Below are 24405 nucleotides of genomic sequence, written 5' to 3' on the forward strand. Positions count from 1 at the left end.
CACTGAACACAATTAGCGGGATGTTAGGGTTGAAGCTGAAAAACATTTGAAGGTATGCATGTGTGTATGTATATACATAAAACCTATCTCTACATCTTTGTCATTCTCTTGACAACTTCAAGTTCAAATGTAATTTGATTTCATTATTCAAAATATTATCTCATCTTCATCTATCAGGAACTAGGGCTTCCTGAGAGCTTCACCATTCTGCTGAGCAGAGGCAACAGTCATTCAGGAATCTATACTTCTCCATAGAAGATAAACAATTCTAACAAGATAACAGTTCTCACTCAAGACAAACAATTCTACCAAGAACATGCCATCAAAAAAGCTAAAGGAACAAAAAGTGAAGAGTCTCCAATTTCTGAATAATTTTCTTTGATAAGTTTCCTTTCTGAGGTACTCTACAATCTGTGAAAGTGGAAATTGAAACATGGGCAGTGGTGAAGACAAACTGGTTTACAAACAGTGAATTTATGTCAAACACTGATTCTCCGCATTTAACTATTTATAAATAAGCCATAATTCTTTCACAAGAAAAACACAATCAGTGCTTTGGGGTCTTATTTAACAGAACTGTTCATTTTAAAACCAATGGTCTGAATGTCCAAGTCCAAAAACTGTATATTGTATATAGAAATGAGGCATTTTCCAGATTTAAATCTATTAAAAAGAGACCAAACACACCATTTATTTGCAGTTGTTTGAAACTGGTGCAATTAGAACCCATGTCTTAAAAAAAAAGTTTTCTAGTATCTAATTTAGTGAATTTAGAATAGGTCTCTTCCCCCATACTCATAGAATACAGCAGTGCTTTAATACCTGCTGTGGAGAAAGCTTGTCTACTTGTCTTATTAATCCTGTGGTAATGAACATACACATATACAGCTTCAACCCACTGACATCACAGGAGCAGAGAACTTCTCCACACCCACATAGGGAACAGAGGGATACAAAAATAAAACAATTGTATCAGGCATTTCATCCTATTTAGAGCTGTATTGTTTCTCAACATTTGTAAACAAGTTGTATTGTTAGATAAGATACCACTTGCATTAAGATGCACTGCAAGTAATTCCTCATGCAGCTTCAAATAAATGTAAGAGATAAAAATAAATTTGCATTAAAAAGTACGGGTGCATGGTTGAAAAGTAATTTCTTCCATTCCTCTTCACGTTCCTTTTCTCCATAGCCATTCCTCTTCACATTTTCTTTTCAAAAATATCTGCTGTGATTCATATGCTGTTTATAGGAACTGAAGTGGTGGCTCAATACATTATTAATTTTACAATATATTTCCCTGATTTGAATACATGTTCATGTTTGTATGAAATCGGTCTTAAACTGATTAAGTAACCTGTAATATGCTCCCATTTTTTAAAAAAATGTACATGTCACCTTAGATGGTTGATTTATTAGATTCATGCATTTATGAAGAGTGTTCTCCCACTTGTACACTCATAAAGCTAGTAAGGTATTTATTTATAACATCTTATTTATGAGTAGAACATTATCACGTCTTTTGCTAAAATACTTTTAATAGTATCAAGAGACCCGGTTTGATGTAGGAGTTAAGGCATCAGGATGGGAGACTGAGAGACAGAGTTCTAGTCATGCCTTAGGCATGAAAGCCGACAGGGTGACTTTGGGCCAGGGTTGTTATTGTGGGGGAAATAGGAGGAGAAAGGATATTAGATATATTTGTTGCCTTGAGTTATTTACCAAAATAATAAAGCAGGATATAAATAAATGGTCACAATGTATCATTTTAAAATAGCCATTGTAATACCTTGTTGATGTGACAAATGGTAAAAACTGACAATTGACTTGCCACCATTCTCAGATGTTATTATTACTCCTTGTAAAGGTTATTAGTACCAATAAAATGGTATTAAATTGGTTCTGTCCTATCAGCAATATCAATTTTACTAGTAGTTGGATTTGCCCCATTGTTTTACAATACCTTAACTCTTAGGGAACACACAGACTCCGCAGTCCAAAAAAGGAAGGAAGGAAGGAAGGAAGGAAGGCCTGTTCAGTGATACCTGAGTATTTGGTGCAGTCCAATGAACTTTTGACAAAATATAACCCTACAATTATTTATATAAAAGTTTAGCAATAGCAAATAATTAATCAGACTAACTAACATTTTTATTTGCAAAAGTCAGAAATGGAAATAAGAAACTAACAAGGATTTGTAGAAATGGCACCAATAAAGTTAGGAACTTTTAAGTTTTTTAACTCACCATTTTAATATTGCCAATAACTACATCAGGTTGAAACTGTACATGAAAATTGGGAAAGAGTCTCAGTGTAATGGTTAAGCAAAGAAATGCCCTAACTCTGCTTAATTTTCATTACAAGAAAAACAATGGCAAACAGGAACTTGGCACCACATTTACATGCTGTTGGTACATTTCCAAAATCTCTTAAGGATAAAAGGCCCTGGTAAATGCAGAACAAATTCCACTGTCTACAAAACTCCCCACTGCTTTAAGACCAAACACATACACAACAATTAAGTGGTTGATACAGTAGCCCTATAGCAGCATATACTCTCCCCGCCCCCTCCCCCCCAAGCTTGGAATTTTACAAATCATTTTGCTAACTGGTACTCACTTCCGAAATTTCTATAAAAGAATCAGATTTTTACTTGCTACACCAGCTGCACACTCAGCAAATTGGTACTCAGCATTAACCAGGCTAAATCCTCCCAACCTATAAGCCACACATAATTTGTTAAACCTGCTACAGGAAATCTACCTTTAAGGAAGGGAAAAGCCTTACAGTATATGTAGCAGAATGTTGACGTAGTATATATTAGAAGAAAGCCACAGCTTTAACCATAAGAATTCTAAGGCCCTTTTAAAGTAGTTGCAATACTAGCAAGTTCTGACCATACCAAGTTTTAAAAACAAAAAGGTTCCTGCTAAGAGGAAAACTTTCTGCATGATCTGGTCACATCATGTGCATAGTTAAGTGGTTTTTTTTTTTGTTTGCTTTTAAAATGTAAGATTCATTGCGAAGAAAATAAAATTTAATCAATATATAGTTTGATGGAAAAACTTTAAAAATAGAGCAATGATGACTTATTAAAGAAAGCTACATATTGAAGTTCTGGGATGAAAACTTCATAACAGCTGTACATATTTCAAATTATGCAATCCAAGTGATGCTTGGATGATAAAAAAAATCACACTTAACAATAGTTCCATTTTTGGAATCTAACTTCAGCATCCATATCAGTAAAATATCCCTAATATAGAAGATTGTGCTAAAGAATGCAAAGGTTTTGCATGCTGTTTTCATTCCCCAGTCCTGTTCATGCTTGCAGCTGTCTCACAAGGCAGCAAAGAAACAGTCCACATCCTGAAATGTAAAGAAGAAAATTCAAAAATTAGCACAAGTTCATATGACAGCCTGGCACATATTTATGCAACACTACAGTTCACAATTTACCTTTCTCTATTTCTTTCCTTTTAGTAAAGTCCACATTCCTTCAGATTGTTTTTAATTATAACATCTGTAACAGCATCAAACACAAACTGCACATTCTTGGTGTCGGTGGCACAGGTGAAATGAGTATAAATTTCCTTGGTGTCTTTTCTTCGGTTCAGATCTTCAAACTGGCACTGAATGTATGCAGCAGCTTCTTCATACGTATTAGAACCTAGAAAAATGGTACCGAACATAAGAGCAGCTCTAATGAATTACATCAAAATCTTATCTAGTCCATCATCTTATTTCCTACAGTGTCCAGCCACTTTATTCTGGAAAGTAAGATGCACAAGGACTAACTCTGCTGCTGCTATTTCCCAAAGCTGATATTCAGAGGAATGTACCATCATGATTAATATGATAGTCTTTCACCACTTTTAATGACTTTCCAAAAGTCCCCTCCCCCAAAATAATTTTTTTCAGTGCTGTTGCAACCCTGAAACATCGTTATATGAATGGTTGTAAATCAAGAACTCCCTGTATTCTTACTTTTCTTTTTTCGTTCTTTTCCACATCTTTTACTCTTTCTATTCTTTCATCCTTTAATTTTTTTATTCTTATAATTATAATCTTTAATGAAATTACTATAACACACACACACACACACACATATCTGTTGTGATCTTCTGTTTTGCCTTAAGAAAAATCTTACCTGGATACTCCGGATAGCAAATTGTTAGTGGACTCCTCCGTATCTTTTCCTCAAACAAATCCTTCTTGTTCAGGAAAAGAATGATCGATGTATCAGTGAACCACTTGTTGTTACAAATGCTGTCAAAGAGTTTCATGCTCTCATGCATTCGATTCTGAATAGAAAAAACACTAATGAAAGACAGCATTGACACTTCATATAATTATAACCTCAACCCAATTACCAGTGCAAATTTTGTCAAAAAATAATCCCAACATTAAAAGAACAACCATCTCTTCAAACATGCTAAATAATGTCTATGTTTTTGCAAATGTTACAAAAAGCCTCTGAAATACCACATTTTTTGCAGTTTTGTCAGAAACCATTTTCCCCATCTCAAATCATGTATGCAAATTTAAATATTCACATTCAGTTATGAAGAAGAGGCAATTTTAATCTCCATAACCTCCCAACTTCAAATACATTCACTGCACAAATTGTGAGAATGCAGACAAGAAAAGCTTGCCCCTAATCTCTATTGAAATATTACCATTTGTAATGTTCAAGGAATAACAATAGCAAAACGTTTGATTAAATTATATTATGCAAAGTTTAAGGTGAATTTCTGTCGCAGTCCACATTTAGAATGTTAACTCTACAGCAACATACCATTTCTTCATCCTCAGCAAGGACAAGGTCATAATCGCTGAGAGCTACACAGAATATAATTGCTGTTACTCCTTCAAAGCAATGGATCCATTTCTTACGTTCTGAACGCTGACCACCAACATCAAACATCCTGGCAGAAAAATAAGGACTTGAAGATTCATTTTAGCAAAACGAAAACTAAATCCAACTGTTTAGTTATCACACAGATACACATGCACAACAGGGGGTTCTTTAATAAGCTGTAAATGACTTTGCCAGATCTAAATGCTAAAGTTCATTAAATTATCCACTGCTGTAATATTATTTTACCACAAAAATTATAAAAGGCTTTTAATAACTTCTGTCTGAATCTGTTTGTACACATTACTTTATGTAGCATTGGCTATTTTGATGCTATTTTTGCTTTGTTTATACTTTGCGGTATACTATCCAGAGTTATATGCTTGGGGCAATTAGCAAAAAACAACAACAATCCCAAGGCTGAGATTAATCATCAAATGCTAAATCATTATTTTTCATTTAGTGCTATAAAGGAAGAGGGGGGTATGATATAAAAATAGGATGAGGGAAATAACATAATTATGTCATTCTAAAAAGCCCTCTTTGCTCTAGGATCAAATTTTTGTAACATTTTGAGGCCTTATCATAAACAGGGTATTCTACACAAATAAAACAGTTCAGCCTTTTGTTCCAAGTGCTCAGGGAAGAACCAGCAAACAGCTGGTAGTGAAGAAACAATTCTGACTGGCGTTTCTTTACCACTTGACATTGCAGAGCTGGACACTGTGAAATATCTAGGCCTCCCATGAAAAAGCCGCATGGGGGCTTTCACCTGAGATAGATTATGCCAAAAGAACTTTCCCCTCATTAAAAAGAGAGAAAGGAAAAAAATAAAATAAGGGTAATGGAAGAAGAGCTTTGGTGCTTTTTCAGTGGAACAGGCTGAAGAGATAATGCAGTACACAAATTATGCTGCATTTATGTTGTTTTCAGTACATATATTACATAAACTCTGTCTCGTTCATCTTTGATGCAAGATTATTATCTCATTATACACAAGGGGTACACAAGGGTAGCAGAGGCTCAGCCAACAGTGATTTTTCCACAACTGATTTACGTACAGGGAGTCCTTGACTTACGATCACAGCTGGCACCAGAACCTCCACTGCTAAGTGATGCAGTTGTTAACTGAGTCAAGCCCATTTTTACAACCTTTTTTTTTTTTTTGTCACTGTTCTTAAGTGAACCACCACAGTTAAGTGAAGCATGAAATTATTAAGTGAATCCGGCTTCTCCCATTGACTTTACTTGTCAGAAGCCCCCTTGGAAGGTCATCAATGGAAATCAAAGGAACTGAGAAACTGGAACCATTGTAAATAGTGCCAATTGCCAAGCAACAAAATGTTGATCACTTAACCGTGGGGATGTTGCAATGGTCATTGATGATAAGTCACTTTTTCAGTGCTGCCGTAATTCAAACAGTCATTAAATAAATGGTTATAAGTTGAGGACTTCCTATACAATTTCAAGCCCAAAACCTCTCTTTCCCAATCGCAACTTCTTGAGGTTTACTTTTAGACTTTATTATAGCTTTAAAATTATAATTAGTAAGATAAGGGTGGTGAATGATGGAGAACTCTTTGGCTTCAATAGAACCTTAAGCTGGCATGAAAAGATGACTGTGGGAAATTCAGTCAAAGGAATACTACCTAGGTCTAACTAAATAACACTGGGAAGAGTGGCACCTTAACAAGTGAGTGTGCCCTACAGTTTCATTATTTGATTCGTAGACTATATAACACTTTGGAGCTCCATGAACTGTGAAAGCAAAGGTTTCTTATCCCACTATGAAGCATGATGGCATTGTGCACCAGGAATAATCTGAATTTCTTGTTGTTCTCATTCATTCTGCATTTTGCTGTATTTTACAAATCAGATACAGTAGTAGCAGAGCCAAGATGTTTGAAAGTATACGAAAAGAGAACATCACAAGTCCTATAGGGATCAATCAGGAGACAAGGTGGCAAACTACATGGAGATAAATGGTTAATATGTCATCCAGTCATGACATAATTAGGTGTATCACAGTGGAAAATAACACAGCCCCATTCTACATCAAGCACTATTAATGATAAGCATTTAAACAATTATGCATGCTCCTTGCCAATGTTCTGTACTATTGACTGGTTAATGCTATGTCTATTGTTTTGCTGAGAAAGCCATGCATTGTTCAGAGAGCCATGTTAATTTCAACTCCCACTGCAACACCAGAAAATAAATGCATGGCAAATTATAAAGTCTCTATGTGGGGCTTTTATATTTTACACTTCCAACCAACAATATAAAACAGAAGCCAGTATACCATTAGTATACATGCTCCTGTAAAGCAAGGATTCAGTACCTGTGTTTGTGATCCCAACATAAAAGCAGCTGAAAAGAATGAAACAATGAAAATAAAAAAGTGAACTGTATCAAGAATCACTAGCAAAAGAATCGGAAAGATACTATATCATGTGAGCCAAAGTCAAAAACTCTACCACAAGTGCAGAAGAGCCATAAATTTTACACCAAGAAATGGTGGTTTAAGAGTATACACAACATGGCAGCCTGCAACTCTTAATGCCACTTACTTGAAGTACAAGTCCTTGAAGGTGAAATGTGTTTCTACAATGCCTGTTGTTTTCACTCTGGTTCGTAGAACATCTTGTTGGGTTGGAATGTAGCTCTGCTGGGATATTCTGTCCAAATCATTTAGGTAGCTAAAAAAGAATGGGAATGAGGAGGGGATAAAAAAAGGGAAGAAAATATTCAGGAACAAACTGATCCTCTAATTGAGTACTGAAATTGAAACTGGTACGATACAGAATATGGTCTTTAATTTTATGTTAAGCTACGGCTGAATTCAAATGGTCTAGAATCAATGGTCGTATTTTAGGTTCTAAGGCTTTAGGTTTTAGGCTTTAGAATATAATTTATAAATTTAGAATATAATTTATAATTTATAAATTGGGAGTCCAATGCTTCCAATACTTCATCCAAAATCCTGCTGACGATGTTACCTAATTTGATAATGAAATGTCCGGGAGCTAAACAGCAAGCTTGGAGAACAGATCGCTGCCAAAACCTACAACCTAAGCTACGAATATTCTCAACAATTTCTAGTCCAATACTTTCCATAAACCATACTATAGTTCTCTATTTTTAAAGACATTAGGATCTATTACTCCTTGTATCAATGTAGTTCCTAATTTTATTATTATTTAGATCAGAATCAGTTAGCTGTAGCTGTTGTTGGATTCCAACTCTCATTACTCCAAGCAAAATGGGCAATGGGAATTATAGCGTAACAAGATTTCTATGCCTGTCGGTTGCCTATTTGTAAGTTAAATACAAAAAAACAAACTTATCTTTGTACTCTTTAAAACAAGTACATTCATGGTGCCATACAAAAACAATTATAGTAGTATATTTTTTCCTGTTGTTTAACTGTCCCCATATTAACTTACAAGAGGAAGCCACTCCAATGTTCAGTGGGAAGGTCTTCGTCATAACAGATATTAAGAATATTATTCTTTTCTATTTAAATGTTCAGTATCTTCCTCTATATTGTTGATATGCTTCCAGTTTACCCTTTCTATGTTTTTCACTTTTTTCCTACTTTCTCTTCTGGCTTGTTGCTATCCTATTTTTCTTATTTCCTTATATCTTAAACTCTTACATATGAGATGATGAATCTTATATTCAGTTATCCACAAATAGTTACAAGTTATGTAAGAAATGTAGTGCAGAAAGAATGGACAGTTACTTTTATCTGAGTGGGCAAAGGGAGGAACAACATGCACAAACTGAAAATGAAATCCTGCCAATCTCCTATTATAAACACTATACACTGCCGGAGTTACGTACTACTGCCTGAGTTGATGAAAGAAACTTCAGAGAAATCAAGAGTTGGATGCAATGCAGTGTTTAAGAACACAAAAGATTAACAAAATCCTTTCTTAAAACCACGCTAAAACACAATTTATCTAGGAAGCTTTAAGAAGTCTCAAATAGGACCCACATAATAGCCTATATTACAGTTATATTCCTAACTTTTCAGATTGCCAAATACATAAATGAATTTCTTAGAAAATGTAGAATAAAACCAGTATAAATATCAGCTATATGAGCATTGGGTGTTAATATAAGGACCATTTACAAAAACTCCAAAATTTACAGATCATTTTAAAGATGCCTTAAAGAATAAACAGATCTCTGTCTGACAAAATATCGTAAAAATTCAATGTATTTGCTTAATGACCAAGTGATTCACTTGATGATCACTGCAAACAAATGTCATAAAACTGGGCCGCTTGATGACCCACTTAATAAAATCTAACTCAATAATGTATGAGGAAAGTTATACATTTTTACTGACATATTTAGTTCCCTAAAACCAGTGAAATTACTGGTTTCATTCATGATGGAATTTTCACATTATAATCAATCACTATGGTACTGCAAAGTTTGAGAATCTCTATATTAAACTTTTAATGTGCAATTCATAATGGAAATATTATTTAGCATTTTGACATCATAGCTTAGATATATTTTAACTTTCTTTCTTTTATTTTTTGTTTAAATCAGAATGGTCCATCTTGCTAGAAAGGCTTGGAAGAAAACTACAATATCGGCAGGCATATTCCTAATTCTGATTATTGTCAGAATAAAATAAAGGAGGGATATGATTGAAGAAATGCTGGGACAAGTAGCAGGTTAAGTATACATAGGTTCAAGTATAATCTATTGGGATTCACCCAGTGATATGGATCATATATTCTTAACAGAAATAAATTTTGTCACTGTTAGATTGCAGTTTCAGAAGCAACAAAGATCAAAATGTAATAGCATGATGCATAATTTCAACTATATCTGAACACAACCCAAGTTTCTGAAATCTAACCCCAACTGCCATTAGATCATCCCAGCTTACTTGTATGATTCTAGTTTTCAGAAAAAAATGTCAATAACTTACAGCACTGCACTTTAATAATGAAATGTTTAACCTAAACCATTTAATGTGCATTATATCCCCACCTGTTTCTTTAGTCTTTCAATTGTTAAGGAAATTTTAAACTAACTTAGAATAACTGTCTCACTGTTGAGGCATATTCTTAACTATAGATTTGATATTACCTAATTCCATGGTGGGATTCAAATAATTTAACAACCGGTTCTCTGTCCTAATAATTTCTTCCAACAACCAGTTCACCAAACTGCTCAAAAAGTTAACAACCGGTTCTCCCAAAGTGGTGCAAACTGGCTGAATCCCACCACTGCCTAATTCCATATAGAGTGGGCAGAGTATACTTACTTCCACTAAAAAACAATAATCTTTTGTTAAACAATACTAGAATAGTTACATCATTCACATTTAATACTCTAGCTTCTATTAGAAAGAATACACTGATTTGGCATTAAAAGGAATAGCATATTGTCCTGCTTAAAGACTAAAATAATAAACAAGCAAGCTAACAATTTAACCAAAGTTCAAGCTTCACAAGGTCTGAAACAAATTGCTGGCATAAAAATGCAAGAACTACTCCAAGTCTTAAGAACTGCTTAGAGCTGAAATTTAATCACAAGGGCCTGTGGATTGTTTCAATATATGATATATTTCCTTTACTGTATATAGCAGAGCTATCAGTTTAGATCAGATTAGGTTTTCAGAAGCAAAACTGACGTATCAACTTTTTTGCCCATCGTGCTTTATATTCTGGAGAATTACAGTACTAATAAAACCTTTTGTTAACTTCAATTTAGAGAAGTTATAGATCCTGAAACTCTACAAAAAATGTGGTAAAGTAATTGGAACCTGCACAAACCATTATTTCAAGAAAGATTAAAATCCCTGACAGCCTAGACCCCATTACAGCAACTTCAAAAAGGAGTACAGCAATGTGAAACCCAAAACATTCCTAATGATCCCAGTCGGTTTCATACCACTTCACAGGAGTTCTCTCTTCCAACTAAATGAATGTGAAGTCATAAAAGAGGTAGAGATATTGCAGGACCATAGTTAGATACACACAGAAGAGCCTTTAGGGATGATGGATTCCTCCTTTCTTGCAGACCTTTCCTTCAAAAGGATCCCTTGGAAATTAAAGAGGGAAGGAGAATGTTTGCTCCCACTGGGGGAGGGAATTCCTTATTCCATTTTTATGGATTTTAAACTGTTGCTTAGAAATGCTTCTCCAATGACAAAATAATTAAAATTGTCTCCCGGTATCTTAGCAATACAATTATTATGGCGTAAACACAAACACTTATCCTATGTAAACAAGGTACCTTACTGTGGATTTCCCCCATTTCGGTCAAGATAATAGGATGATGGACAATATGGAAGATGACAAGTTTAGCAAGAGGAAGAGGGAAGAATCAGTACCACTTTGTTCTGTTGTGCACTTCAGTTCCAATAGAAAGATTCCAAAATTGCAATTAAAGAGCAGATTTCCTAATGTCCTTTATAGCAGATGATAAGAGTGAATGTTGTTAGCCTTGACAGTTCACTCCCTTTCATGTGACCCACAGAACTTGCTTTGATCAACTAAACACAATCCTGGGAATCTTCAAAGCCAAGCCTCCATCAACTGTCCATTTATTAAACAATTTTCCTCAAATGAATTTTTATATCCTCACATAGAGAGATTTCCCATAGCCTGTTGAGAAATACCACAACAATTCTTTAGAGGTATTCCTTCATGTCATGGTAATTCTGCAAAATAAATAGTAGTTTTCAGATTATAAAAAATATTTATAAAATATCAAGAGCATGAGGCGATCAATTCAGCTACTTAGAATCTATTAGAAGGTTTTCTTACTAGGATGCAGAATCATTAAGCTGATATTCTCTTGATCTGCTGAAACAGGCTTGAACTCCAGGATCTCTCCATAGCCTTTTAATCACTCCTGCTAACTCAGGAGTCATTACTCCTTCCTCTGCACTTCCAGCCAGTACAAACAACTGGCGGGCATCATCCTGCAAAAGAAAACTGCTTAAATACTGATATTCAATGGCATAATACGCTGCTGCCATCATCAGAAGTAGTTTTTAGGTAAAATATCAAATTATTGGAAACATTATCTACTATCTACCAAAAATGGTTTTTATCTCTTTCTCTGTAACACTTCCCCTGGGAATAACCAAGTAATACTGGAGAAATCACTATTCGAGGCATACATTTTATATAACAGGATTAGAACCACCAAGAAAATGGTAGTTGTAATGAACTAGAGTTTCAGCAAACTCCTGGCAAGCAAGGTAATTCAAGTTACTATTAAGTACAAAATTGTCACAGCCTATCATTGTCGTAATACTTCAAAAAGAAACCCTCTCTTTTATGAAAAGTGATTAAATGTCTCTGGAGTGTGGTTTTTTTGCCAATGTGCAGAAAGGCAAATTGCCAGAAATTATATAACTGACAAATATTATAGAAGCACTGTATATGGACTACCCAGGAAATAAGCTAGTTTATATAACATAGTAATATAAGGACAATTAAAACAATATTAACAGTAGATTAAGAAACACAGCAGAATACATTAAAAAGTTAATTTAAAATGTGCAAATAAATTAAAAGTTTTTCCTAACACCTACAAGAAAGTAGGTATTAAGTTTCCAAGCGTACAACATTCCTTACATGGGGACAATAATGAAAAGGTCTTATTTCCTTTCAACACTTGCCAAAAATTTCTTGGTGCATGATCACATTCTACAATATCCTCATTTCTCCCAAGAAAATTATAATAACTGCAACTAAATTTTCAAAGCAGATTATCCTCAATTTTTGTGTGTTATATCAGGTGCCTGCCAAAACTGTCTTGTATTTATTTATTTATTTTGCACTCTAATATTGTATACAAAACAATTATTTATACTCACAGCTCTGGCAACTTCTCCAAAGTCAATTTTTAGTCTTCCCATTGCTCTTATTATTGCAATGATCGACTGAATTGTATTGCTGTAGACAACTACTTTATACTGCTTGCATTCTTCCTCTGAGTAGCCATCCTCATGAATGATTCTGGAGAAAAACAGGGAAGTAAGCATGGAGTACAGATAGTCCTTGACTTATGACTTGTCACTTAATAACCATTCAAAGTTATGATGTACTCAAAAAAAATCTACTTATGACAATCCTCAAAGTAATGACCATCCCTGTGGTCATTTGATTTGCATTTTGGGTGCTTGGCAATTGGATAAATTGGATTCAGACTTATGATCCTGTCATTCATTCATTCATTCATTCATTCATTCATTCATTCATTCATTCTATCTATCTATCTATCTATCTATCTATCTATCTATCTATCTATTTATCTAATATGCCATTCACCGCATGATGTTAGGTGGCACTGAGTGGCTTACAACATAATAAAGCATGTAAATAAGAACAATTATAAAATATAAAAACCAGATGAAACAGTGATTCACTTACCATCACTTGATTTGCTTAATTACTATGGTGACTTGCGGTGACCAACATAAAAACAGGCACTGAACTGAGTCCACTTCACAATTACAGTGAAGTGACCACAATGGCTTACAACTAAAACTCCAGACTCAATTGTGGTTCTAAACTGAAGACTACCTCTAGGAAACTTCCATTTAGTCATGAATCCCAAAGTGATTATGACAGTCATTTTTTACTATCTTAATCTAGGATAACCATATGGCATGTGTTTTGACCATGCAGTTTCAACCATCCTTATTAGCATGCTGCCTGGGAATGACAACAAGAATACCAAGTTGGAGAAGATTGTTATATCGATATGTAAGAGGAAATAACCAGGGTGGATTTGATTTAAATCAAGTTGATTTAAATCACAATTTAAATCACTAGTAAAAAGGCTTGATTTAAATCAACTCGATTTAAATCATAATTTTTAAAGAGCAACTGTCATCTCTGCTACTCCTTTGACCCACTGTTGACTCACCGATAGTCCCAGTATTGCAGAATATACAGCCTCATGCTACATAACTAAGCTCCATTTCATGCTGAATAAACTAAATTATTTATGTATCTTAAATAGAAAACTATCTTACGATAGATTTTTACCCCAAAAGTTTTTTATTAAAATAAATTTGATAAAAATCAAAAAAATCCGATTTATATAAAAAAAAATCCGATTTAAATAAAAAAAATCAGTTTTTTTTTTTAAATCATTGATTTTTATCCACCCTGGAAATAACCCTCTTGATCTCTCATAGGGTTCTTGGAGAATGGTCAAATAAAATAATGACTACATTTAAACCTTTGCTGTTACATGGCAGAGAGTATGAGGGACTGTCTATCTCACATAGTATCTGCCCATCCAATTTAATCAAGTAGGCTTGGTGCACTTCAGGTTCTTTTGATTATACAATACCATTTATCCGGACCCCTGAAATGTGTCTTCTCTATAGCATCTGACCTTTGGAATGAGTCCCCCCCATCCCTCGATTATTCCACTCTGGTGTTTTGAAAGGTCTTGAAAATCTGACTTTTCACATCCTTTGGTGAGGATAAGCCCACTTGGGTTGTGTGGTTCTGTTTCTTTTTCATTTCTGTCCAGCTTTTGTTATATTTGCAATCTTTTCTCCTTTATTATTGTCTATTCTTATGTTTCATTTCTTTTCCTTCTTTCCTTCCTTCCTTCTGCTTGTGAACTGCACAAAGTCATTGGGAGTCAGATGTAATTCTTACGAATAAATGAAATACATTAGTTTGATTTCAGTTATGGTAGGTTTTTACTATCTTTTTTCTGATTCAATTCATATGACCTCTGAAAAGTTAAGGCTATGAGCCAACCAGAATTATTTGGTACATGCTATGCAATAGTGAAGCTGCATCTGAAAAATAAAAAAGGGAAGGGGACTTGCACAAACTGAAGTACCTTTTGTTTACATAATAATCTCACCCAATCCAGTGAGATCACAATAGGCATGTTTTATACTGTATCCATGATAGTTCGGGTACTGTATAATGGAAAAAGGGGCTCTTTCATATGTAGGCACTGTGCTTCAATTCAAACAAATTTTTCAATATCATATATTGCTTACTTACTTCATCTGCTTCACTATGGTACTTTTACCAGATTCTCCAGCACCTAAAAGGAGAAAAAAAACCTGAGATTATTTTGATGTACTGTCTGAGCAAAAATGATTTTTGTCCTACTAGTCGATGGATCCAGAAGCATCAAAGCACTAGACATAATTTAAGCAGCTACACCTCTTAAAAAACAATAATAAATAAACTACTGAGGGTTTAAGCTGAAGAATTCTACTTATTCTTCCACTATATAGCCATTAGACTTATGTGAATGAGTCCTGACTGGATACAGACAGGAAAATCTGATAGGATATGATTTCAGTCAAAGGCAAAATCTATCTTTATTCGTATTTTGTGGAATGTAAAAAAAAAAAAAATGACAAAACTGGCCTCTGTAGCTACACAAGACAATTCCAGAAGTTCCAATGCCACTAAGTTCCCCAATTATCACTGCTAATATATGGAAGTGAAATTGCACCACCTAATATGGTCTGTACCAATGCAGAAGTAGAATAATACAGTAATAAAATTTGCAAAGCACTTTATAAGCACCTGATACAATTCATCACATTTTGATTTGTGAATCTGGAATGATATGATCACTCGTCATGGAATGAAGCCCCGTTTAAGTTTTGCACAACCCTAATAACTACTTAATTCATCACATACACACACAAAATATTACCATTCTCTACTAGAGTAATCATATTTTAAATCAAGTTGAAATAAAAAACCTCCCAAACAGTTTGCATATCTCACTGCCAAAGCAAGAGAATTGGAGATCCAAATCCCTAAATAACTTTGTCAGATCTAACAAGTATTTCTTGCATGAACACAAGTTCTTTATGTGTCAAATCAGCTGTGGGTTTTCAGACTCTCAAGCTGTATAACTAACACACATACGAAACACAAATAAGGGGGGATAATTTTCTGCTGATCTGAATCAACAGGAAGGAAGAAAAATCACCTTTACTCTGAATATTATATACTTATATAACTTATATGCTTAAATTGTACCACACATGTATTTTTTACATTGTGTATTTATGGGTGGGTGTGTTCCAAGTACCAGGGCGTATACACACACAACAATATACATCTTTGTAACTAGAATTTTTTTTAGCAAGGGATATCCACAGAACAAATTCACCTGGGATAAAATTAATCACAAAGATCTATTTAACTTTCTAACTAGAGTCTATATATCTATATAAATTTCAAATACTAGAAATTTATTCAATCCTTTATCCAGTTATTTGAATCTTGTCTGACATCTATATTGATAATCAGTATGACCTCTAGGCCCTCCCCTACGCCAGCATTCCTTACTTGGGACTCCCACCTCTTCCACTTCAACTTCTTCCATGAGTCCTAAGATTATGAATCAGGACTGTCTGGGATGCTATTACTAACCAATGCAATCAAGTGACATTGTTCTACAACCATATCACTTAGTGATGGCAATCCCAGTTCAACTGCCGTCATAATCTGAGGACTACCTGTAGCTAAATTAATTATTTACTGTATTTATTTAAAACATTTATATAGCCACCCATCTTATAACCAATTATGGGTGCCTCCCAATCAATTTATTTGGGTTATTAGACTATCAGATAAACCTTGGGTACTTTTTTGGGGGGGGAAATATCTGTTGTCTAATTCAAAGCATGTTAGCAAGCATTTTTGCTATCCAGGAATACTGCAAATCTGACTCACATTGTTATGACACTATTTTCAATCTCTCTGAAGCTGCTCAATATTGACCAGGATTTTCCTTCATGCTGAGCCATGATTTAAAAATACTTATTAACCCTAATGGTTGGATTTATACAACAAATAAGCCATGTTATGAGACTTAAGCCAGAATATGAATTCTGTTAATGATTTATTGTATGGAATCTTTCTGCTTCCCTCTCACAGCACATGTGAGAATACTTGCCCTAGAATAATGTAGAAATGAAAAAACATATCCTACCCACTGAACCCTTTTTTGAAAAAAACAAAAAACAAAAACCCAAATCTTTGTTATATGTGCTGAAGCTCACCAGAAAAATAAAAGAATGTTCATTTTAACTAATCTATCTCAAATTACTTTAATTCTGCAGAATTATTCTGCAGGTTATTCAAGCTTAAGGAGGAAATGACATCTGCTCTAAGAGCTTTCCCTAATTCTGTAAAAAATGCAGTCAAGAAAAAAAGTGTAGCTACAGGGTAGGCAGTTAATAGGAATAGCTTTGCCTACTGGAGCCAAATATGATTTGTTGATCATTGTGCACAATTTTTACAGTACTATCAGAATGCTTGACAAATAAATTGCAATAAACCTATTAGATTCTCAAGTATTACAACACTGGAATTAAAGTAATTGAAGCATATTTTGTATCAATAATAAATACTTTTTGCTCCTAAGAATATGGCAAGGTAATGTGCTATGTGAACTTGGCATTATTCCAATTATTTCAGTGCTTTAGCTTTAAAAAAAAAACAGAAACCCTGTGAATTTTGTAAACTGAAAAAAGGTATGTAAGACCTCCCAGATTTCATGGAGCAGCTCTGATTTCCACTTCAGAAGAGTCAGTAAATTAACAGAAAAGCCCAAGATTATTTAAACATCTGCCTGCATATACAGACTCATATCTTACTATTACTATTAAAAAACAATCCCTTCATCATCCAGTGCAGATTTGGGAAAAGGAGAGCTACAATTGGAAAATACAATCACTCAAAATTGTATTTTTTTCTATCAGGAAAACTTGGTCTACACAAATATGGGACAGAGCATACTGCTTCCACTTCTTTGTCAGTAAAATTAAATTCAACACTGAAAATTATATTATTCCCTGTTCTATAATGGAAGACTCCATTCTTCGATCCTAGCTAGAGCAAAGAACCTCCCATTACTAGAGACAAATATTACTTGGATACAGCTCCAAGTCCTTCAAGATTCTAAAATATACATCAAAAGTCCACACAGCTTTTTTTAAATCACTTCAATTTTTTGAAACTGCCCCCTACTGAAATTTAGTCCACTTCATCCCTCCTATGCTTGAGGAAATGTATAAAAACCTTCCTCTTGTACAGGATGTAAGTGGAGGCTGCGATAGATATGTGTGGGTGGTGGTGGTGGTGGGTTTATTTCTGTCTATAGTTGGGTTTAGCAGGATCTTTAAAATTCATATTAATCACCTTTCGCCTTTGGGGAATGGGACATACAAGTATAAATAATTATCTGTCACTAAGGTTTGAAGTGGAGTTGCTTAAAATGTCAGCAGTTAACAGAAAACAATCTATTGCAACAAAATAACTGCCTGCTTTCAGAGGCAGGAAAAAGAAGTTTTTTCTGAACCAGAGTTTCAGAAGTTTCAGAGGCAGGAAAAAAAAGCAAGGCACAGAGCTCACAACCAACAAACCTGTTGCTAAAATTCACCTCTGGAAACAGCTGATTGGGGGTATTCTGGGAGGCTGATCCACCCACCAATCAGCTTTTTTCTTATTTTCCTCCCCAAAAACTAAGGTGTGTCTTATACTCCGAAAAATACGGTATAAAATATTTAGTATACTGAATTATCAATGCACAGCTTTGCAAAATAGGCTTCCCTCAAAATCCTCACAGGACAATCCTATACATATCTATTCAGAAATAGTCCCCTCCCCCTTCAATTCCCAAGTAAGATGATGAACAGCATCATGCAGCATACCAGTTTAAAAAGTTATTATTATTGCACAGGATTGCATTTATTACAGCTATGAACTAGAAGCGGAATGAAGCAGAAAGTTTGGAGTAGCTCAGCTTTCTAGCTCCTGTGTTATAATATTATGCAATTCTTCTACTGCAGCAGGATTCTTAACACCCTATTTGAGCAAAGGGACAGATCATTATAGTGTACATGTACCCACCCACCCAAATCTGTATATACTGGTGTAAATTGTACATCTTTAACTGTGAGTTTAAATGTAATCGTTAAACTTAATATACTGATGTAAAAGAAGGAATTATATGCAATATAAAACACATGAAGATATTAATTCTGAAAGAATACAATATTGAATGCATGCTATGCAGTATTTTAGAACCAAATATTGCTACTTGTTTACGTACGTTAGAGTCTCCTGGGAGTAATAATCTATCAATTTTTCCCAGAGGAAAAAAAGGTTGTCTCTAAGTATGTTATACAAACCAAGTAAAGCCAGTTCTGGACTGGGGGATGGGGATTAGAGATTGCATGTATTTCATCATTATAATATTTGTTTTGGGATAGATTCTCAGCTGTGATGCTTCTGAACCACTTCTAAGCGGGAATAATATACTGCTTAAAATAATAAGTAGCAGACTTAAATCACAAGCAAAACAGAATATATTTACCAGGAAATATGTTACTAGATAATCAGCTAAGAACAATAAAAAACAATATCCTGAACACTAAGCTATCAATATCACAATTAAATTCAAAAGCCATGGACAGCATAAGCCTCATATGTGAGGTCTTCAATTAATTATAAGAATCATAGAATTTTTTCTGGACAGCTGTACCTGTGCTGGGAGCAGGACGTCAAGAAATGGTGGATAAATTAAAATAAAAACTAATTTTAATTTAGTTAAAATTATTATCAGTGAAATACACTATTGGAAAATAAACATGTTAACAGTGTCATGTTAAAATATTATTATAGTTCATCACACAGTCAGACAACTATTCAGATTGGATTTGGCATTTTTATCCACCTACTGAGTCCTTCCCAATGACATGGGATAGGCAGATGTTGAAGTTTTATGGTGTTAGAGGTATTGTTGCAGGATGCAAGCTGCTCCAAGTAACACTGCCTTTTGCAATTGTCTGATGGTGAAATTGTCAATGCCGATGGTGTTCAAGTGGTATTCTAGTTGTTGGGATGGCTCCCAAGGCGCCTGTGACTATTGGGATTACCTTTGCTTTCTTTTACTAGTCATTCTATTTCTATTTGTGGATCTTTATATTTTGTAATCTTCTCCAGTTTCTTCCTTCTATTCTGCTGTCTCCAGGTCCACTATCCAGAGTCTTTATAACTGACAAGTGTTAAGCCTGGTGTGTTATGCAGCAGGTGCCTGTCTGTTTGAATTCTAAAATCCCAGACCACTTTAGCTTCTTCATATTCTCTTAAATAGACAGAGCAAAGGAGCCACCTGCTAACCAGATCACCTCTGCGTGTGGAAGGGAATCCCTCTGAAGGGCTGCAGGAACAGAGCTCAGATCTTCAGGATCTGACCATTTCTGCAGCCTGCTGGAGGAGTTCTTGTCTTCCAGCAGGAAGCCCTTTCACTCTCAAAAGGACTGCCAGCAGGGAGAGGGGGAATCTCAGCTCCATGCCAAGTGGACACAAAGAGCTGCCTGCCAGAAGGGAATCTCAGCTTCACAGAGGTGGCAGCAGAGACGATTGCAAATGGTGATCACAGGATCGCGGCAACTATTCATGTGAGCAGACTACCAAGCATCCAGATTGCTATCATGTGATTATGGGTTGGTGGTATAACAATTTGTGACAGCCATTCCATGGCTGTTGTAATTCTGGACCATCATTAAATGACCAGTCATTACGTCAAGGACTATCTGTACGTAGAGGTAGTCCTGACTTACAGCCATTCATTCAGTGTCTGTCTGAAGTTACAATGGCACTGAAAAAAGCGATTTATGACTGTTTTCCATACTTACAACCATTGCAGCATCCCCATAATCACATGATCAAAATTCAGACGCTTAGCAACTGGCATGTATTTATAACAGTTGCAGTATTTCGGGGTCAGGTAATCACCTTTTGTGATCTTCTTACAAGCAAAGTCAATGGAGAAACAGATTCACTTAATGACTGTGTTACTAACTTAACAACTACAGTGATTCATTTAACAACTGTGGCAAGAAAGATCATAAAATGGGGCAAAACTCAGAATTTGAAAAGGGTAGGAGTGGACTCCCTACATCAAAGAAACAGGGCATAAGTAACAAAGTCCTTCACCCATTCAAATTTTCCAATGCAATTTTCCAGAAAAATATTTACTACAAACCTGAAACCAGGACATAATATGGGGAAAACAAAACAGAAAAAAGTTAAAAAGTTAAATTATTTCTCTCATACTGCCACTTTTCAACTCTACTGTTGAAATACTATAGGAGTTAAAGTTACTTCACTCCAGATGAACTTAAAATATGCAGTTCTTGTACTGTTTGTAAGTTCCACCACAAAAAAAGGAATAAAAGTATTCTCTCAATGAGCAGCAAATTTTAATTAATAGAAACAATTATATAAGGGGTAAACTGTCACTTCATGAAAAGTATGCTGACTTTAGCTTGTTTCTCTTCTTTTAATATGGCTAAGTATTATTACTACTCAAGTTCATTAAAAATATTTTAACTGCAATAATTTTATCACAAGTAAGAATAAATGTCTTTCTAACTACAAATGGCTTTGGGACTTCATATACATGCGAAATAAGGAAAGCATGCAGAGTATGGCATCTCAAATTCTTTCTAACCCCCTTAATAGCTCTGTTCTGTGACCAAGAGGGAGGCAGACTTAAAATTGAGGATTTGGCAGCATTCCAAGCTTCTGTCCAATTGCCTCTCTGATTGGGAAGTTTGGGGGCAGTTCTCCAAAGCCTTCAGATGGATCTTGGCCAGTTTTGAACTCAAACTTTCCTCTTCTGTGTTTCAAATTTGTTCAGCTTCTGGTTAATTAATGTTCTGTCAGATTCTGAGCCCCTTTATAGAATTTGTTTCAAATATTATGTTGGCTTCAAGAAAAAAAACAAGGTAGGTAATGCATATAGTGCAAGGCTTCTGGGTTCTTTACAAATCCTACATGCCTGAGAATCGGTTTGTGCGCAGGTACATGTTGACATATTTTTTCTTCAGAGACTAATCAAGCTGTGTGTATAAATGTTGCCTGCGTCTGGGGTGCATATGTGTACGTAAAAGACAGGTGTACATACAATTCTTTTGTGCATATATGTGTGAGTTTCTGCATAAAAGCACAGGGCAGGTTGCATAAACTCTAATCTAAATCACACTACTAGGATGGAACTTAGAATGGAATAGACAGCAGTATTTGACATTGTTGCCAAATGCCTCTCCCATAAGATGCACTGGGGAAATGGTGTTTCTATGCAGGCTCCTGCCCGATTAATTAAGTTCAAACTTTCTTTTGCGGGCTTCTCTTATCATACCAAATTTGGTCCTGTTCAGTTTTGTTTTTAGAAAGTTATCTTGCTTTAAAAACAAAACATGTTTTGTTTTTCATGTCTTTAAAATAAAAAACTTTTTTTAAAAAAAAAGAAAGTTATCTTGCTGATGAACAAACTGACAAACTAAGAACTGCAACTCTCGAACTCACATAGGCTTAATATATGTTGTCGCTTGCAAAATTCAGATAGAAAAACAGAAATGGGCAGATTTATTTTGACTGGAATTAAACAGACTTAAAACTACTCTAGCTCAATTGGTCAACGGATTGACCAAATTATAGTCAATAAGAAAGTATAACAAACATTCAATGAAGGAGGTACCGGTTGATCAAAACAACTGATCTCAAATATCCAGGCACTTTATGTAATAGGAAAATCACAAAACACTGCACGTCAGCTAACTAGAATGGTTCTCCATAACAGCGTTTTTCCTGGAAGACTTCAATAATGGAACAAAAGAACAATAGGCATGTTGTCTAATGCAGAAAAAAACATACTGAGGAGAAGAATAGAGGAGGGGCAACCGCAGCATTCCTTGAAATCTTTTGTTTTCTCACTTTGTCAGGAAAATTGACAAGATTCCAAGGCCTGCATCAAAAGAGTGAACATTGACTTTTATTTTAGCATCTGAACGAAGTGTCACAGTCTTTCAAGCAGTTTTTAAAGCTATCTATTACACAGCATTATACCAAAAAGCTGCAACTCATTTAAATATACTCAAGGACAAAGTTAATTTTATATTTAGTAGTTCTCACTGTAATATAGACAGGCTTATTGTTTGTGGGGAAACATGTAGCCTTTACATGAGTTAAAAAAAAGAGGAAAAAATATAACTGATTCAATACTTTATGTAACTGCTTCCAGAATAACCTTCACAACAAAAAGCACAAAGTGATCGAAGCTTGTACAGAGAAGTGTTTTCCCACTATTTCTAAGGAGAACAATACTGCAACCATAATACAAAACAAGGACTGTGATAGAAGTATAATCATAAGTTATTCCCAAACACATTTTTCTAGTGAAGGGAACATTGTATTTCTATTTGCTAATATCACTTTTAATATTTTTCTTCGTTACCCCAGTAAGATCGATTTTCCGATTACATATTTCTTTAAAAAATCTGTCAAGCTAATTTCATAACATAGAAAGCAGCAGTGATCATTATCCAGCAAACGAAGTTATCAGCCAAATAATAAAAGCTGTATTGAGAAATGAGTAGCATTAACTCCTTCATTGACAGCCTTAAAGAAACAATATTTTTTTAAAATTCTAGGGAAATATCTCATGCATATGGAATTGATTTTTCTTATCATTTCATTAAGAGGACACGGTTACAGTTCTTTGAGAACAGTTCTACAGGACTGTCAAAAGTTAGGTAGATAAAATTAATACAGTCTTCCATAGCAGAACCTTATCTTCAGGTAATTCTACAGGTAGTCCTCAACTTGCAACTCAATTGAGCCTGAAATTGTGGTTGTAAGTCATTGAGGTCATAAGTTGAGGCATCATGACTTTTTCAACATTTCACCGTTTTCCTCCTTTTTTGCAACGGTCATTAAGCAAATCCATTTTCACAACTGGTAGAAGCTGACTGAAATCACCATAGCAAATAGTTAAAAGTTATCCCAAAGGCCTAATTCTTCCCACATATATTATGAAGAGCCCAGCGTATGGTTTCAAAGCTCTCCCTCCTAACCATGGGTCTCTCATCCCAGACAATAAGCCTCACATGTTAAAGCAAACTTGCAGTATTGAAGGTTTTTTTCAATGTTAAAAAGGGCAGTTTCATTCACTTTGAGGAGTATCATAAATGTGCTGTCCTACCACCAGGCATCAATGTTGATGCAATAATAGATACTATTGTGGGGAGGGGTGGGGCGGTGAAGTGAGACGCATGGAGCAAGATGGGGCTCACTTCCGGTTCCTGCCATGCCCGGGGGGGGGGGGAGAGGCAGAAAGGGGAGCCCCGTCTCACTTCTCTACCACCCCAACCCTCCCCACCTGCCACTCCCCCTCGCCGGCTGAGATCAGCAAGCCAGGTTCAGGGAGCTGAACGCGCTGCCGCTGCCTGGAAGGAGAACATGAGAAATGGGCTCTCTCACAGCGCCTCCTCTCTCTCTTCTTCTTCCGAGTGGCAGTGGTGCGTCCGGCTCTGATCTTGGCCGAATCTGGTCTGCTGATCTCGGGCGGCAGCAGCAGCGGCTCTGACCCAATCCTTGCTGTCAATGCTGTGGGTAAGAACTGGCCACGCCAATCCCGCTTCTTACCTGCGTAGACAGCCCATACCGGCCACTGCTCGGAGCTCCGGCGCCAGTCCCCCTCCC

At 35.4% G+C, this 24405-nt stretch overlaps 1 protein-coding gene across 1 annotated transcript in view; it reads right to left on the reverse strand.

The window, feature by feature from the left end:
- Positions 1-2129: 2129 nt before the first annotated feature.
- The window catches only part of GNAI3 (G protein subunit alpha i3), a 30966-nt gene continuing 8690 nt past the window's right edge, over positions 2130-24405 (reverse strand). The window contains exons 2-9 of the mRNA XM_070941443.1: positions 14884-14926; positions 12720-12861; positions 11659-11816; positions 7429-7557; positions 4799-4928; positions 4151-4304; positions 3460-3670; positions 2130-3369 (exon numbers count right to left, since the gene is read on the reverse strand). Of these exons, the coding sequence (XP_070797544.1) occupies positions 3480-3670; positions 4151-4304; positions 4799-4928; positions 7429-7557; positions 11659-11816; positions 12720-12861; positions 14884-14926 (947 nt within the window). The 3' untranslated portion in view covers positions 2130-3369; positions 3460-3479. The remainder of the gene's footprint in view (positions 3370-3459; positions 3671-4150; positions 4305-4798; positions 4929-7428; positions 7558-11658; positions 11817-12719; positions 12862-14883; positions 14927-24405) is intronic.

This window comes from Pituophis catenifer, unplaced genomic scaffold, assembly GCF_029215685.1.
Source record: "Pituophis catenifer annectens isolate HBS135680 unplaced genomic scaffold, rPitCat1.0.hap2 SCAF_3, whole genome shotgun sequence".
NCBI classification, from domain to species: domain Eukaryota; kingdom Metazoa; phylum Chordata; class Lepidosauria; order Squamata; family Colubridae; genus Pituophis; species Pituophis catenifer.